Genomic DNA, 19015 nt, shown 5'->3' on the forward strand with positions numbered 1-19015 from the left:
AGTCTGTCCATAATAAAGCGCTACTCTACCTTGTTAACAGCATTATCAACAAGGCAGGTCCTACAGGCAATAGTTTTGTCACACCTGGTCTACTGGTCAGGTGCCACAAAAAAGGGACTTAGGAAAATTGTAATTGACTCAGAACAGGGCAGCACGGCTGGCCCTTGGATGTACACAGAGAGCTAACAATAATATGCATGTCAATCTCTCCTGGCTCAAAGTGGAGGAGATATTGACTTTATCACTACTTGTATTTATGAGAGGTATTGACATGTTGAATGCACCAAGCCGTCTGTTAGAACTACTGGCGCACAGCTCGGACACCCATCCATAGCCCACAAGACATGCCACAAGAGGTCTCTTCACAGTCCCCAAGTCCAGAACAGACTATGGGAGGCAACACAGTACTACATAGAGCCATGACTAAATGGAACTCTATTCCACATCAAATAACTGATGCAAGCAGTAAGATTAGTAAAAAAACGTCCCCAAAAAAATACACCCGCTGTTCCATAATACACCTTATGGAACAGCGGGGACTGTGAAGCAACACAAACATAGGCACAGACACATGCATACATACACACATGGATTTTCAATTGTATATATGTGGTATTGGTGGAGTAAGGGCCTGAGGGCACACAGTGTGTTGTGAAATCTATGAATGTATTGTAATGTTTTTAAATTGTATAACTTCCTTAATTTTGCTGGACCCCAGGAAGAGTAGCAGCTGCATTGGCAGCAGCTAATGGGAATCCATAATAAATACAAATACACTCTTATCATATTAAAGAGGGAACTATAGTTCCAAAACTAGTTTCTTTCCTCCATCCTGCATCTCCTGTTGCTCAGGTTTCCGTCATGTTCCAACAGTCTTTCAGCTCCAGAAAGGCGGGCAGTCTTACACTCTAACCCCACATCCTAACTATAGGCCTGGGGCTGTAGGCAAAGCAGCTGGGCTTAGCTGGGAGGAGATACTACTGTTTTGACATGCACTGTGCTGAACTCATCTCATCCGATACACACTCCTCCATTACCTCGCTCTCATCCATTCATAGTCACATTCACATACAGATGCACGCACTCGCAGGCACACACACACAGGCAGTGAGGCATGTCTGAGGTGTTGTGTGAGTCAGTTGGGTGATTCCTTAATAACAAGCTAATAAATTATTCACCAGATTAACGGCCTTGACATGACACTCTGGATGTATCCTGGCTTAAATTTCCATCAGGCAGAGCCGGCTCTAGCCTTTTGGGAGCCCTAAACGAGATTTGGCGTGCCTGGTTGGTATTCAGCCACGATTACTGCAAGTTTAGATAGCTGGCCAGACTAACTTACCAATTGAAAAATGATGAGCGGTCATTGCTAATTGAGTGCATGTCAGTGACTGACATAACAGAAAAATTGCTGATGCACAACCAAATGTGACCCGTTTCAGGACACTAGGCGTACAGTTGAAGTCGGAAGTTTACATACACTTAGGTTGGAGTCCTTAAAACCCGTTTTGAACCACACCACAAATTTCTTGTTAACAAAACTATAAGTTTTGTCGGTTAGGCCCAACTTTGTGCATGACACAAGTCATTTTTCCAACAATTGTTTACAGATTATTTCAATGTATCACAATTCCAGTGGGTCAGACGTTTACATACACTAAGTTGAGTGTGCCTTTAAACAGCTTGGAAAATTCCAGAAACTTGTGTCATGGCTTTAGAAGCTTCTGATAGGCTAATTGACATCATTTGAGTCAATTGGAGGTGTACCTGTGGATGTATTTCAAGGCCTACCTTCAAACTCAGTGCCTCTTTGCTTGACATCATGGAAAAATCTAAAGAAATCAGCCTAGACATCAGAAAATAAATTGTAGAGCTCCACAATTCTGGTTCATCCTTGGGAGCAATTTCCAAATGCCTGAAGGTACCACGTTCATCTGTACAAACAATAGTATGCAAGTATAAACACCATGGGACCACGCAGCCGTCATACCACTCAGGAAGGAGACACGTTCTGTCTCCTAGAGATGAACGTACTTTGGTGCAAAAAGTGCAAATCAAACCCAGAACAACAGCAAACAACCTTGTGAAGATGCTGGAGGAAACAGGTACAAAAATATCTACAGTGGGGCAAAAAGGTATTTAGTCAGCCACCAATTGTGCAAGTTCTCCCACTTAAAAAGAGGAGAGAGGCCTGTAATTTATCATGGGTACACTTCAACTATGACAGACAAAATGAGAAAAAAAATCCAGAAGATCACATTGTAGGATTTTTTATGAATTTATTTGCAAATTATGGTGGAAAATAAGTATTTGGTCAATAACAAAAGTTTCTCAATACTTTGTTATATACCCTTTGTTGGCAATGACAGAGGTCAAACGTTTTCTGTAAGTCTTCACAAGGTTTTCACACACTGTTGCTGGTACTTTGGCCCATTCCTCCATGCAGATCTCCACTAGAGCAGTGATGTTTTGGGACTGTTGCTGGGAAACACAGACTTTCAACTCCCTCCAAAGATTTTCTATGGGGTTGAGATCTGGAGACTGGCTAGGCCACTCCAGGACCTTGAAATGCTTCTTACGAAGCCACTCCTTCGTTGCCTGGGTGGCTGAAAGACCCAGCCACGTTTCATCTTCAATGCCCTTGCTGATGGAAGGAGGTTTTCACTCAAAATCTCACGATACATGGCCCCATTCATTCTTTCCTTTACACGGATCAGTCGTCCTGGTCCCTTTGCAGAAAAACAGCCCCAAAACATGATGTTTCCACCCCCATGCTTCACAGTGGGTATGGTGTTATTTGGAGGCAACTCAGCATTCTTTGTCCTACAAACACGACGAGTTGAGATTTTATCAAAAAGTTATATTTTGGTTTCATCTGACCATATGACATTCTCCCAATCTTCTTCTGGATCATCCAAATGCTCTCTAGCAAACTTCAGACGGGCCTGGACATGTACTGGCTTAAGCAGGGGGACACGTCTGGCACTGCAGGATTTGAGTCCCTGGCGGCGTAGTGTGTTGCTGATGGTAGGCTTTGTTACTTTGGTCCCAGCTCTCTGCAGGTCATTCACTAGGACCCCTGTGTGGTTCCGGGATTTTTGCTCACCGTTCTTGTGATCATTTTGACCCCACGAGGGGAGATCTTGCGTGGAGCCCCAGATCGAGGGAGATTATCAGTGGTCTTGTATGTCTTCCATTTCTTAATAATTGATTTCTTCAAACCAAGCTGCTTACCTATTGCAGATTCAGTCTTCCCAGCCTGGTGCAGGTCTACAATTTTGTTTCTGGTGTCCTTTGACAGCTCTTTGGTCTTGGCCATAGTGAAGTTTGGAGTGTGACTGTTTGAGGTTGTGGACAGGTGTCTTTTATACTGATAACAAGTTCAAACAGGTGCCATTAATACAGGTAACGAGTGGAGGACAGGGGAGCCTCTTAAAGAAGAAGTTACAGGTCTGTGAGAGCCAGAAATCTTGCTTGTTTGTAGGTGACCAAATACTTATTTTCCACCATAATTTGCAAATAAATTCATTAAAAATCCAAAAATGTGATTTTCTGGAGAAAAAAAATCATTTTGTCTGTCATAGTTGAAGTGTACCTATGATGAAAATTACAGGCCTCTCATCTTTTTAAGTGGGAGAACTTGCACAATTGGTGGCTGACTAAATACTTTTTTGCTCCACTGTATATCCACAGTTAAACGAGTCCTATATCTAAAGGTCAGGAAGGAAGAAGCCACTCCTCCAAAACCGCCATAAAAAAGCCAGACTACGGTTTGCAATTGCACATGGGGACATAGATCGTACCTTTTGGAGAAATGTCCTCTGGTCTGATGAAACAAAAATAGAACTGTTTGGCCATAATGACCATCGTTATGTTTGGAGGAAAAAGGGGGAGGCTTGCAAGCCGAAGAACACCATCCCAACCGTGAATCACAGGGATGGCAGCATCATGTTGTGGGCATGCTTTGCTGCAGGAGAGACTGGTGCACTTCACAAAATAGACGGCATCACGAGGCAGGAAAATTATGTGGATATATTGAAGCAACATCTCAAGACATCAGTCAGGAAGTTAAAACTTGCATCGCAAATTGGTCTTCCAAATGGACAATGGCCCCAAGCATACTTCCAAAATTGTGGACAATAAAGTCAAGGTATTGGAGTGGCCATCACAAAGCCCTGACCTCAAACCTATAGAAAAGTTGTGGGCAGCAGCGTGTGCGAGCAAGGAGGCCTACAAATCTGACTCAGTTACACCAGCTCTGTCAGGAGGAATGGGCGAAAATTCACCCAACTTATCGTGGGAAGCTTGTGGAAGGCTACCCGAAACGTTTGACCCAAGTTAAACCATTTAAAAAGGCAATGCTACCAAATACTAATTGAGTGTATGTAAACTTCTGACCCAATGGGAATGTGATGAAAGAAATATAAGCATTCTCTCTACTATTACTCTAACATTTCACATTCTTAAAATATACGTGGTGATCCTAACTGACCTAAGACAGGGAATTTTTACTAGGATTAAACGTCAGGAATTGTGAAAAACGGAGTTGTAAATGTATTTGGCTAAGGTGTATGTAATTTCTGACTTCAGCTGTATATCGCGGGTCACTACTTCATCTACTTGAAGTTCATTTGAACTTGTTCTTTTTATCAAAATGCGTTATGCAGAAATGCCTTCTGGAACATGTGAACTTTCATGTGCCTTAATAACAAACGTGAATTCCATCTGTAAACACGAATAAAATGGTTAAAATATGAGCCTAGTTGATTTAGCCACAGAAAAAGTCAGCAACCTTGCCGCTAGCCATGATTGGCTAAGATAATGAGTGGGCTGGACATGAGAGATGAGTTCCATATAGCGTGCTTCTGTCCATTTGAGCTGGTTAATATTTGTAGGTAATCCTGTCGAACATAGCTTTTAACGTGTACTGTTAGCTAACTAGCTAACGTTAGCTGGCTGGCTCGTAAGCTAACGTTACGTGTATGATCTTATTATTCGTATCTCAGAGCCTTTTGCTTGGCTATTTATAGCCTAATGTTAGCTAGCTAACGCTAGGCTCTGGTTGGTTAGCTACCTGCAGATTCATGCAGGGTAGTAACGTCATGAGTTGGGATTATGGTTCATTATTTACCTAGCTACATTTCTTAACAAAAGACTCCACTATGCATGTAACCATTTCCGGTCCGTTCGGAGTTGATGGCCAGACTGAATTTATGATTTCAGAGCACTCTCATCTGAGTGTGCCAGAGCGCATAATAACTGATGAATTTACGAACACTCAACACCCGTTTAATATGGCCGGTATCAGTAAACCAGGAAAAAAAGTAATTTAATTGTTGCCAGCAGCACAGTTAGTCACCAACGCTCTGAATAACATGAAAATAGCCTAACCAGCTCTGGTAGGGTGAGTAAAATGGTCAGAGTGGGGTGTTCTCTAATTTTTGTCTGGAAGTAGCTAGCAAGCTAGCTAATGTTAGGCAGTTAGCTTGGGTGCTTGACTGCCGTTGTGAGATCAGAGCGTTTGGATCAACCCTACTCATCAACCAGTGTGTGCTGTGAACGCTCTGAATATACATTAAGTTGAGACCCAGACTGAGTTAAAAAAATATATATAATATACACACAAAGTGAGCACCATAATTCATTGGACAGTGACCATTTTTTTGTTATTTTTGTTCTGTACTCTAGCACTTTGAGTTTGAAAGGATACAATGACAATGCGGGTGAAGTGCAGACTGTCAGCTTTAATTTGAGAGTATTTTCATACATATCAGATGAACCGTTTAGAAATTATTTAAGATTTTGTACATAGTCCCTCCCATTTTCAGGCATTAAAAACATTGGACAGTTTCACATAATGTAGAATAAAGTAGTCATTGTTAATATTTGGTCACATATCCTTCGCATGCAATGACTGCTTGAAGACTGCGATGCATCGACGTCACCAGACGCTGGGTATCTTCCCTTGTAATGCTCTGCCAGGCCTGTACTGCAGCCATCTTCAGTTCCTGCTTGTTTCGAGGACTTATTACCTTCAGTCTCTTCTTCAGCATGTAAAATGCACGTTCAATTGGATTCAGATCCGTTGATTGACTCAGCCAGTCAAGGATTTTCCACTTTTTGGCCATCAAAAACCCCTTCGTTGCTCTAACAGTATGTTCAGGGTCATTGTCTTGTTGCATGATGAAGTGCAGGCAAATGAGTTTGGAGGCATTTGCTTTTATCTGAGCAGATAAAATATTTCTGAAGACTTCAGAATTCATTGTTCTACTTCTGTCTGCAGTCACATCATCGATGAAGACAAGTGAGCCTGTTCCACTGGCAGCCATACAGGCCCAAGCCATAACACCCCCTCCACCATGTTTCACGGATGAGGTGGTATGCTTTGGATCATGGGCATGTCTTTTTTTTCTCCACACTTTCCTCTTTCCATCACTCAGGTACATGTTAATCTGTCTCATCTGTCCACAAGACTTCTTTCCAGAACTCTTGGGGCTCTTTTAGGTGCTTTTTAGCAAACTGTAATATCACTGTTCTGTTCTTCAGGCGTATGAGTGGTTTGCATCTTGTAGTGTACCCTCTGTAGTCCTGCTGGTGTAGTCTACGTATGGTAGACTTTGACACATCTACACCTGCATCCAGGAGAGTGTTTCTGATCTGTTGGGCTGTTGTCAGGGGGGTTTTCTTCACCATAGAGAGTATTCTCCGGTCATCCACTACAGTGGTCTTCCTCAGTCTACCGTGTCTTTTGACATAATTAAGTTCATTAATTAAGTTGTTTTTATTCTTGTTATTTATGAACCAAACTGTTGACTTGGGCATGCCCAGGGTTTTTGCAATGTTCCTGATTGATTGATTTTCATTTCTGAGCCTTATGACAGCCAGCTTCATTTGCATCGACACTGCTGTCTTCCTCATGTTGTCACACCCCAACAACAACCTCCAAAGGCAATAGCAAAGTCTAGAATCAATCCTCTTCATCAACAGCTCTCCTGCATTCACTAACGACACAAATCTGTGAAGCCAATTCAACAGATACTTGTAGTACCTTAAAATGGGGGGACGATGTACAAAAGGTGCTGTCATTTCTAAACGGTTCATCCAATATGTATGAAAATACCCTCAAATTAAAGCTGACAGTCTGCACTTCACCCTCTCAAACTCAAAGTGCTAGAGTACAGAACAAAAATAACAAAGGAATGGTCACTGTCCAATGAATTATGGTGCTCACTGTAATATATATATACATACATACACACATGTATGCATATATATACACATACACATGTATGTATGTATGAATGCAAGCATGTATGTTTGTATGTAATGTATGTATTAAAGGTCGACCGATTAATCGGAATGGCCGATTAATTAGGGCCGATTTGAAGTTTTCAAAACAATCGGAAATCGGTAATTTTGGTTGCCGATTTTCCCGATTAAAAAAAAATCTTTTTTTTTACACATTTATTTAACTAGGCAAGTCAGTTAAGAACACATTCTTATTTTCAATGACGGCCTAGGAACGGTGGGCTAACTGCCTTGATCAGGGGCAGAACGACAGATTTTTACCTTGTCAGCTCAGGGATTCAACCTGCCTCACAAGGAGCCCGCCTGTTATGCGAATGCAGTAAGAAGCCAAGGTAAGTTGCTAGCTAGCATTAAAATTTATCAATCATAATCACTAGTTATAACTACACATGGTTGATGATATTACTAGTTTATCTAGCGTGTCCTGCGTTGCATATAATCGATGCAGTGCGCAGTCGCGAAAAAGGACTGTCGTTGCTCCAACGTGTACCTAACCATAAACACCAATGCCTTTCTTAAAATCAATACACAGAAGTATATATATTTTTAAACCTGCATATTTATCTAAAAGAAATCCAGGTTAGCAGGCAATATTAACCAGGTGAAATTGTGTCACTTCTCTTGCGTTCATTGCACGCAGAGTCAGGTTGGGTATATGCAACATTTTGGGCCGCCTGGCTCATTGTGAACTAATTTGCCAGAATTGTACGTAATTATGACATAACATTGAAGTTTGTGCAATGTAACAGGAATATTTAGATAGGTGCCACCCGTTAGATGAAATACGGAATGGTTCCATATTTCACTGAAAGAATAAACATCTTGTTTTCGAGATGATAGTTTCCGGATTCGGCCATATTAATGGCCTAAGGCTCGTATTTCTGTGTGTTACTATATTATAATTAAGTCTATGATTTGATAGAGCAGTCTGACTGAGTAGATAGTAGTAGACAGGTAGGCACCAGCAGGCTCATAAGCATTCATTCAAACAGCACTTTTGTGCATTTTGCCAGCAGCGCTGCTGTTTATGACTTCAAGCCTATCAACTCCCGAGATTAGGCTGGTGTAACGATGTGATGTGAAATGGCTAGCTAGAGTTTCAAACGTCACTTGCTCTGAGACTTGGAGTAGTTGTTCCCCTTGCTCTGCATGGGTAACACTGCTTCGAGGGTGGCTGTTGTCGTTGTGTTCCTGGTTCGAGCCCAGGTAGGAGCGAGGAGAGGTACGTACGGAAGCTATACTGTTACACTGGCAATACCAAAGTGCCTATAAGAACATCCAAAGGTATATGAAATACAAATGTTATGGAGAGAAATAGTCCTATAATAACTACAACCTAAAACTTCTTACCTGGGAATATTGAAGACTCATGTTTAAAGGAACCACCAGCTTTCATATGTTCTCATGTTCTGAGCAAGGAACTTAAATGTTAGCTTTCTTACATGGCACATATTGCACTTTTACTTTCTTCTCCAACACTTTGTTTTTGCATTATTTTAACCAAATTGAACATGTTTCATTATTTATTTGAGGCTAAATAGATTTTATTTATGTATTATATTAAGTTAAAATAAGTGTTCATTCAGTATTGTTGTAATTGTCATTATAACAAATTATTATTAATTTAAAAAAAATACAAATCGGCTGATTAATTGGTATCAGATTTTTTTGTCCTCCAATAATCGGTATTGACGTTAAAATCATAAGCAGTCGACCTCTAGTATGTGTGTGTGTGTGTATATATATATATAGTATATACACACACAACATTTTGGGGGGTTGGGGGCCCCTAGCAGCCTGGGGCCCTAAGTGACTGCTTATGTCACTTGAGCGTGGAGCCGGACCTGCTCGGGTATCACAGGTCCAATCTGCAGGGGAATGTTTCTTACCGTCTGCATGTGAATCAAGCTGACTACCTACATATTTAGGAGTATTTGGTTAGCTTTGAATTTCAACAGGTATGCCAAATCATTGCTGGAAGGTGGAGGAAATTCTCCCCCCACAGATACCGTATGGTTGAAGGAATGACTCAGGAGCCAGGACGTGCCTGTATATTTCCCTCAGATATCAACCACATATCCTGACTGAGACTACACTAACAGAGTTCCTTAAAAACCTCCCTGTCTCATCATGGAGTATCACCCACAGGTAGCAGAGAGACCTCAGGGAGATGGTTGGTATTGAATGACTTAAAGAAAAAGGGAACAGTTGACATTACAGTTAATTACCCTCATTCCTTGTAGTTACTCTAACTACTTTGGTAACTGGAATGTCCTTAGTTGAACAAATCAATGATTGATTTAAGTTCAAAGGAAACTGACAAGCTTATTTAGTGTGTATACTCAAAACAGTGACTTTCAGCAAAACAGATTGTTTTGGTATCAACCCTCACTTTATATGTAGTTCTATAAATGTGTGTGTGTGAGTGAGTGAGTGAGACAGGCAGAAGGGCCAGAGTCAGGGACAGGAAGCTGCCTCCAAAAGGTCCGTGTCAAACCCAGTGAACAACACCCACAGGTAGGGATAGCCCAACAAGGGACCCGACCCATGGCCCTCTGGAAAGGGAGGGAGGGGCCAGATCCAGTCCTCCAGGGCTGACAGATTTAGCACACACCTCTCAATTAGAGGGGCAAAACATCAAGGTTCAGTTTTATTTACTATCCAAATAATGACTGTCTGGTTATGCAACCAAGGGATAAACATCTCTGGGGAGTGGATATGTTATAATGAACGGCCTCATGGGAGTAGAGGAGGAGACTGGCCTGCTTGTTTTTTTAAACAGTTTCCTCCTGGGAACAAAGGATTCCCCCAGATCTGATTCTCTCTTAAAAACAGGGCGGTTCTCATTTCACTTCAATATCAAAACACCAAAGCGATCTAACAGTGAGCGTGACGGCGCGGCATGCCATTGTTTACACAGAACGCTAACATGACGTGTGCATGGAGTGATATCAGGAGTTGAAAGAAGTGGTTTTGAATGGCTAATAGCCACAGTATGACAGTGTATTCTAGGGTCACGACTAGGTATCAGACAGAATCACATACAGATACAGATAAGACAATTGAAGAGACACAAATAGTTAAAGATTTAAGAGTTAGTCAGAGAAAGACGTCAGTCACAGGGAAAGTAAGTGAAGACAGTGAAAGTCATAAGAGTTTGAGTCACATATGATGTGTCAGTCATAGCCAGGGGCCACGCGTACGCACACATAAACATGCACACACAGGTATATGGGTCAGAGAGAGAGAGAGAGAGAGAGAGAGAGAGAGAGAAAGAAAAAGATCAACTCACAGTGAGCGGCAAGGAGCAGACAACGAAGATGACCGTCATGGAGGCCAGCAGCATCAGGTGGTCCATCTCCTCCTCCCCCTGTCCGAACCAGCCCAGACTCATCTTCCTCTTCCTCCCTCCATTCACCACCGAACCACGCCGTGTCATCTGGCTGCGGTGCATCCGGCACAGGCTGACAATCACAGAGCCGTTGCACACAAACACCGCCACGATCAGCAGCGCCATGAGCGAGGCGTAGGACAGAGAGAACGCCAGAACCTTCCTCTCTTCGTCCACCCCCTCGCCTGCCGCCTCCATCTTGATGAAGCACCACGTGCCCGGGCAGTACTGCTTGTGGCGGCCAAAGCCGAAGAATGGCAAAACACAGAAGGCGCAGGTGAAGATGTAGATAAGTAGGAGGGCCACCTTGGCGAAGCTGCGTCGGACGCACTTGGAGTAAAAATAAGGGTGGCTGATGGCCAGGCAGCGCTCCACGGCCATGGCACAGAGGATGAGCATGGAGGCCAGGCCAAAGAAGGTCATGGCAAAGGCAAAGAGGCCACAGAGTCCCTGGTCCCCAGTGAGCCCCAGCAGGGATCGCTGGCGGGCATAGCACACAAACACCAGGGGGCTGAGGAAGCAGGTTCCCAGCAGGTCAGTCAGGGCCAGTCCCGTCACCAGGATGCAGAAGACAGAGGACTTGGTGCGTCGCTCCTTCTGGTGGACCCCCAGGATGGCCAGGGCGATGAAGTTCCCCATCACCCCCAGGATGAACATCACTGTGCTCACCACCGGGTTCCCGTCCGTGTGGATATGGGTGCTGTTCTCACAGCTCTCGTTCGACAGCATGCCGAGGTTCAGTGTGTGTTTGTGTTGGATGTGTGTGTGTGTGTGTGTGTGTGTCAGGCTGTAAGGGTTGTGTTGTGGTGTTGCCCCCTCAAGCTCTTGAAGTCACCCTTTTTTTGCCTAAATCCAATGACATGGTGGCATGTTTTGTTGAATTCACGTTAGTGATAACTCAACCAAATGTAAATCACAACTAAACATTGAATTGACGTCTGTGACCAATGGGATGGCATTGCTGAATCAGTGTTGATTCAGTGGATTTCGCCCAAATTGTGTCCGTTAATCTTGTTGCTCGTCTGCTAAATTTCGAAAGTCTCCAGGGTCTAAAAACGGTTCTATAAGTCCTATTTTTTTAAAGAAAATATATAACTATTTAGGGCTCCATTGCGCAAAATGTATATATATTCCTATATAATCCAGAAAATCGACGTAAGGGCAGTTCAAATGATATTCGCATTCATGAGTAATAAATAACACCTGTGTATAAGAACGAAACAAGCTCTCAACTCTTACCAGACGGCTCTCAATTGGCGACAAATATCAACTGCCATTCCTTATCTTTTGCTCAGTATGTCCTACAGACCCCGTTAGAGACAGTGCAAACGCTAACGTTTAATATCCTTCCTCTGAAACTCAAACTCTCCGACTGTCGCACGCATCTGTCTGACATCTACTGATAAACTAGGTAGTGCGCGTGCCACTTTCAGCTCTCTCCTTCGCGCCCACGCGTAGCCCGCTCTCCCTTTCTCTCTTCTACGCACTCACATTCATTCTCTCTCTCGTAGTCTCCGAGACGGTTAAAAATACTACTTTAGGTCAGATTACTTATTAGAAATGATACATGACCGTCCGTTTTTCGAGGTAATTTTTGGTAGGTTTTAAAATGTTTCATTATTTGCATATGGCAAAATCTTATTATTCTTTATTTTTCTCTAACCATTACGCAACAAATAAAACATTAAGAGGGCACGGCCACCTATTGATGAACAACAAGAACCACCCTGGACTATTTTCTGTAATTTTTTAAAATAAAAAACATGTAATTACTTACAAAGTCATATTTATTTAGAATCTATTTGAAATAAACCGAATTTATTTTCCGGAAAATGAATGGTTTATAAATTGTATACCTAATTAATGGGCTAGATAGAATTGTGTACAGCTATGTATAACGTGTCTAGGATTTTTTTAAATATCGTTCTAAAATCTTTTGAATTTTGAGATTTTAAACCAGAATACAGAATTCAACCCAGAATTCCAATCTCATTATGATGCAACAATTAGGCAAGATTCCTTGGCTAAATATTACAACTCTAGAATGTTACAACAAACAGAAGAACCAACGAAAAAAAGACGTAATCAATCACTTAACCATAACTTAATTGTATACTTTTTAAACTCTTTGTAATTGGACGAAATTTGCGGAGGTGAGACTGAATCTGGAGAATGAATCCCAATAGCTGGTCAGAAAACAATAGCCTAATGTGTAAAAAAAAAAAATCTGGCTTTTAAGTAAATCAATAAAAGTAGGCCTACTCACTAGCATTTACTAGATTATACCAATTACCCTGAGGGTAACTGAAGTTTGAAATCTGGCATGGTCTAACAGTTTTAAGAAAATGACAGGAACAAATCAAAAATAACTACTACATGTTTCTCCATATATCAATGCAGAGATGGATTAGTACACTGGGGAAATAATTGACTGAAAGTGAGGAGATGGAGAAAGGCATCACGATGAGGGAGGAATAAGAGAAAGAAAGACAAAGAGAAATGGAAGGGCTGCTGACAATGAGAAAGGAGATTAAGACTTGTAACAAGGTAGACCACAACCGATGGAAGCTGGAGAGAGAGGTGTTGGAGAAAGTCAACAAGGTGTGGATGGAACCAGAGCTAGCAAAGAGAAGAGTTGCTGAGTTGCTGAGGCAGATAAGGGAGACTGAGGCTCCTATTGAGGTACACTACTACCAATGGAAGCTAGAGAGAGAGTTGTTTGAGAAACAGAGAGAAAGCGTAGTGTCAGACAGAAAGAAGATGGAGCCCAAGATGGCAAAGCTGAAGGTGCAGAACATACTGAACTTGGCCGAGATAGGAGAGGTGACAGTGGAGAGTACTAAGCTGTTAGCTGAGAATGAAAGGAAGAGAGAGATGTTGGAGAAACAGAAAAAGCTTAGTGGCAGACAAAGAAAAACTAGAAGTCAAGATGACAAAGGTGACAATGCAGAACATACTGCACTTGGCCAAGATAGGGAAGTTGACCGTGGAGAACATGAGGCTGTTAGCAGAGAATGAAAGGCAGCGAGAGGTGTAGGACAAACACAGAGAAAGTGCAGCAGCCGACACACAAACCTTGATGGGCAAGGTATCAAAGGTAAAGATGTCCTTGGCCAAGTTATGGAGGTTGAGAGTGGAGAACAAGAAGAGACTGTTAGCTGAGAATGAAAGGGTGGTGAAGGAGAGGGTGAGAGAGAGGAATGGATGGAACCTCATAAGAAATGGTTTGAAGGCAGATTTGGCCAAAGCAGACCTGGAGAGGAATCAGACCTTAGTAGGCTGGAAGGAGGACAGGGGGAGATGGGCCAAGGCCAAGGCTGGCCTACAAAGAATCTGGGATCAACAGGGGGAAAGATGGATGAAGGAGAAGGAGGAGATTAAGAGAAGGAGCACACAGGCAGCAGAGGAGTGGATGATTGAACTGAGAGAAAAGGAGAGAGCGATAGAGGCCCTGGAAAGAGAAAAGATGAGGATTCTTTGCCTGCATGGACAAGAGAAGAAGGGATGGGAGATGGAAAAGGAGAGGTTGGCGCTTACATGGGAGTGGGAGAGAACGAATAGTGAAATTGAGAAAATGCAAAGGGAGAAATACAGACGGCCAATAGAGAAGAGAGATATGGTGGAGAGGATGAAAGAGGCATACATAAAGCTGTACCAGATGCAGACTGCCCTGAGGTTCGGAGAGCAAGAGCAGCCACAGGTACAGTACTCCGTTTAACCAGTCACACTTCAGGAGGGTCACAAGTCACCTCCTAATGGTTATACTATCAGATTCAATAGATTAAGTTGACTGCATGCTAGAGAATGACTAATAATAATATCTCAGATCACTGATTAACATGTATGGACTTTCTCTTTCAGAAGGAAACTAAAACTGCCCAGAGAGTCAGGGCAAAGCTAGAGAAGAAGAAGAGGAAAGAAAGAGAGATGTTGGAGAAGAACAAAGTGAAAGAGCTGCTCAGAGCTAGAAAAGCAGAGAGTAGGGAAGAAGTGAGGAAGAATAAGGAGAGGGTGAAGGCCCACATGGGCGAGGTGACAAGGAACTATAACTGTCACGACCTCTGCCGAAATCGTCTCTTCTCCTTGTTCGGGCAGCGTTCGGCGGTCGACGTCACCAGCTTTCTAGCCATCGCCGCTCCATTTTTCATGTATCCATTTGTTTTGTCTTGTTCCCTGCACACCTGGTTTTCATTCCCCATTCAATCTACATGTATGTATTCCTCTGTTCCCCATCGTGTCTTTGTGTAAGATTGTATGTGTTACGTGTATTTTGTCTATTGGTGTTTTTGTTATGCACCAGACATCTGTCTATGTTCCGTGTTTTGGGCACATTGTTTGAGCTTTTGATATTTTCCCGGAATAATGTGTGCGCCTGTTCACTTCACTCTGCTCTCCTGCACCTGACTTCGCCTCCAGTACACATCAAGTTACCATAACGAAAGGAAACAGAGGGAGAAAGAGAGAGAAAAGCTGTTGAAAAAAAGCACATGGCAAAGAAAATCACATGGCATACTTCCCAGACACCTGAAGAAGAAGTCAGAATGCAACACAGATGGAAAAGTAAATACCGTCAGCTGGCCCTGGTCAAAATTTAAATTCGGTCTTCTTTCATTTAGTGGAATACTTCATCAATTAAATATTATGAGCATTTGAGTTATTTGTTCGTATTTATTTCAAAATGTGGTTACTGAATAATGCAATGAAAGTTAACTTGACTGACGTACTGAATCTATTTGAAAGACTGAACTTCCGAGTGCGTGTGAAGTTCTTATCACAGAAGGGAGAACTGAACTTTACCTCCACCTGTTTGATCAAAACATTACTTTGCTTCTTCCTATATCTGTCTCATCTGCACCCCGGGGCACTAGTTTGTCCCACAGAGCTCATTTTTTAACAACATCTATTACATGATGTTGCCAACAGTAGGATACACACAGTCTCCAGGAATGATCAGTCTGCCTGGAGGCCTATTTGCCTATCGAGGCCTGTTACAGGCTCTCATTATAAAAGATTTATATGCCCACAGAGCGTGTTGGAATTATTTGGAAAAATCAAAAAATCCGCAGCAGCTTCACACTAAGTGCACCTGCTGCCGTTCGCCATAGTGTGTCCTTTTCCATTGCGGAACGCTGCCGTCAAACATAACCCGAGCTGCCAAATTAGTCATAACATTTGGGTAGCTCTGTTTTGCCTCTGCAGCATTCTGTTTACCTTTCACCTTTTAAGCAGTCATTTTCTGGACTGTATAATGCATTGAATGGTGGACCAATTTTTCACCCAATGGTTGTTGGGTTGTGGTAAGAGTTTGTTTCTAGAACCTATGTCCCATCACGCAGCTAACTGTTTGTCATTTGAATGGGCTGGCCCTGCTTCTTAGTTATGTGACACAGCATTTCGCTTGAGTTACTGGCACCCAAAAAAGATGCTGTGAAATGTTACAATACCTTTGATGTAGCAACAAGACTGTACCAAAATGTTTGATGTGGAGCATTTTCCTCATGTCGGCCATGTTCTCTTATCAAACGTATGAGCAGAGCATGCAGTAAAGAAAAGCTAAGGCCTCTACCCCTTTCCCCTGATCTGTCCATCCCGTCTCGCTATCATTCCCCCGTGCTCCCTGGCACCATGAGAGGGGAAAAAGCCCTCACAGATTATCACCGAGAGGAGTGTTTACAAGTCGACTACCCATAAAACAAAACACAGTGGCATCTTTTAAATAAACACCACCCAGACAAAGCCATCGAGAAGGGCATGGGCCATGGAGAGAATAGGCACGCAGAACCAGGGAGACTAGCATAAATATACCAACTACACCACCGATGTCATAACTCTCATGTTATTTACATAGCCCCATATTGAGATAGATGGTTGCAGACAGTTGGGGCTATATGTTGATTCATTGCAGAGCCTCCGTGTTCGTTGGAGTCCTGGGTCTTTAATTAAGTGATAATGCACGAGAAGCCGATGTTTGGAAGAGATATGGGCACGGGTGTTGTTAGCAAACCGTGCCAATATTAGCAAACCGGCAAACCGTGCCAATATATCCTCCAAACACTGGCTTTGAGGGCATTATAACTTTTATACAACGGGTTACCAACATATTGAAATAACTGTTGACATATTTTCATTAAACAAAAGTATTTTGATAAATTTATTCATACTACAGTATTTTATCCTTCCTCAAGATATACAGTGCCTTGCGAAAGTATTCGGCCCCCTTGAACTTTGCGACCTTTGGCCACATTTCAGGCTTCAAACATAAAGATATAATACTGTATTTTTTTGTGAAGAATCAACAACAAGTGGGACACAATCATGAAGTGGAACGACATTTATTGGATATTTCAAACTTTTTTAACAATCAAAAACTGAAAAATAGGGCGTGCATAATTATTCAGCCCCTTTACTTTCAGTGCAGCAAACTCTCTCCAAAAGTTCAGTGAGGATCTCTGAATGATCCAATGTTGACCTAAATGACTAATGATGATAAATACAATCCACCTGTGTGTAATCAAGTCTCTGTATAAATGCACCTGCACTGTGATAGTCTCAGAGGTCCGTTAAAAGCGCAGAGAGCATCACGAAGAACAAGGAACACACCAGGCAGGTCCGAGATACTGTTGTGAAGAAGTTTAAAGCCGGATTTGGATACAAAAAGATTTCCCCAGCTTTAAACATCCCATGGAGCACTGTGCAAGCGATAATATTGAAATGGAAGGAGTATCAGACCACTGCAAATCTACCAAGACCTGGCCGTCCCTCTAAACTTACAGCTCATACAAGGAGAAGACTGATCAGAGATGCAGCCAAGAGGCCCATGATCACTCTGGATGAACTGCAGAGATCTACAGCTGAGGTGGGAGACTCTGTCCATAGGACAACAATCAGTCGTATATTGCACAAATCTGGCCTTTATGGAAGAGTGGCAAGAAGAAAGCCATTTCTTAAAGATATCCATAAAAAGTGTCGTTTAAAGTTTGCCACAAGCCACCTGGGAGACACACCAAACATGTGGAAGAAGGTGCTCTGGTCAGATGAAACCAAAATTGAACTTTTTGGCAACAATGCAAAACGTTATGTTTGGCGTAAAAGCAACACAGCTCATCGCCCTGAACACCTTATCCCCACTGTCAAACATGGTGGTGGCAGCATCATGGTTTGGGCCTGCTTTTCTTCAGCAGGGACAGGGAAGATGGTTAAAATTGATGGGAAGATGGATGGAGCCAAATACAGGACCATTCTGGAAGAAAACCTGATGGAGTCTGCAAAAGACCTGAGACTGGGACGGAGATTTGTCTTCCAACAAGACAATGATACAAAACATAAAGCAAAATCTACAATGGAATGGTTAAAAAATAAACATATCCAGGTGTTAGAATGGCCAAGTCAAAGTCCAGACCTGAATCCAATCGAGAATCTGTGGAAAGAACTGAAAACTGCTGTTCACAAATGCTCTCCATCCAACCTCACAGAGCTCGAGCTGTTTTGCAAGGAGGAATGGGAAAACATTTCAGTCTCTCGATGTGCAAAACTGATAGAGACATACCCCAAGCGACTTACAGCTGTAATCGCAGCAAAAGGTGGCTCTACAAAGTATTACCTTAAGGGGGCTGAATAATTTTGCACGCCCAATTTTTCAGTTTTTGATTTGTTAAAAAAGTTTGAAATATCCAATAAATGTCGTTCCACTTCATGATTGTGTCCCACTTGTTGTTGATTCTTCACAAAAAAAATACAGTTTTATATCTTTATGTTTGAAGCCTGAAATGTGGTAAAAGGTCGCAAAGTTCAAGGGGGCCGAATACTTTCGCAAGGCACTGTATCCCCGACACAAATCTAGGGTTGCTACCCTAGATTCTAATGTTCCATTGACATACTGGCTGGGAATGTTCTTATCCCTTGCTTGCTAGCTAGCCAACTACGGCTAACTTACAGTCACGTCAAACAATGCAGCCAGAACAACAACAGTAGCTGCATTTGTATTTGTTTAAGCCGTTTTCTAGTGGTATTTATTTGGATACATCCATAACAATGAGCTAATGAGGCACAATTTCGCCTGGCATAGAAAATGTGCTCCCTCGTTAGGACACCGTTGTTCAGAGAAGTTAGCCAACAACACAGCTAACACAATCACTTCCAACTGAAGCTGGAAAGACTGCAAACTAGCTGCACTTCGTTTCGTTTTAACTTTTTTCAATTTACATTTCTTTGTATATATCCGTAAAAATGATGCCAGCTGGTTCATGATTTCGCCTGGCTGAGGGAAGCTGCCTGCCTGTCCCGTCCCGACTCCTGACACATTCAATGCTATGAGAC

General features: G+C 42.4%; 2 protein-coding genes across 2 annotated transcripts in view; one reads left to right on the forward strand and one right to left on the reverse strand.

Moving 5' to 3' along the window:
• The window catches only part of LOC109905419 (prostacyclin receptor-like), a 59847-nt gene extending 48301 nt beyond the window's left edge, over positions 1–11546 (reverse strand). The window contains exon 1 of the mRNA XM_020502776.2: positions 10601–11546. Coding sequence (XP_020358365.1) covers positions 10601–11428 — 828 coding nt within the window. The 5' untranslated portion in view covers positions 11429–11546. The remainder of the gene's footprint in view (positions 1–10600) is intronic.
• Positions 11547–12070: 524 nt separating this feature from the next.
• On the forward strand, positions 12071–15376 carry LOC116353616 (golgin subfamily A member 6-like protein 2). Its single transcript, XM_031790463.1, has 2 exons — positions 12071–14399; positions 14561–15376. The coding sequence occupies exons 1-2, from the start codon at positions 13779–13781 to the stop codon at positions 14945–14947; spliced, it is 1008 nt and encodes a 335-aa protein (XP_031646323.1). The 5' UTR covers positions 12071–13778; the 3' UTR covers positions 14948–15376.
• The last annotated feature ends 3639 nt before the right edge of the window (positions 15377–19015 follow it).

Source organism: Oncorhynchus kisutch, linkage group LG15 (assembly GCF_002021735.2).
Source record: "Oncorhynchus kisutch isolate 150728-3 linkage group LG15, Okis_V2, whole genome shotgun sequence".
Classification (NCBI taxonomy): domain Eukaryota; kingdom Metazoa; phylum Chordata; class Actinopteri; order Salmoniformes; family Salmonidae; genus Oncorhynchus; species Oncorhynchus kisutch.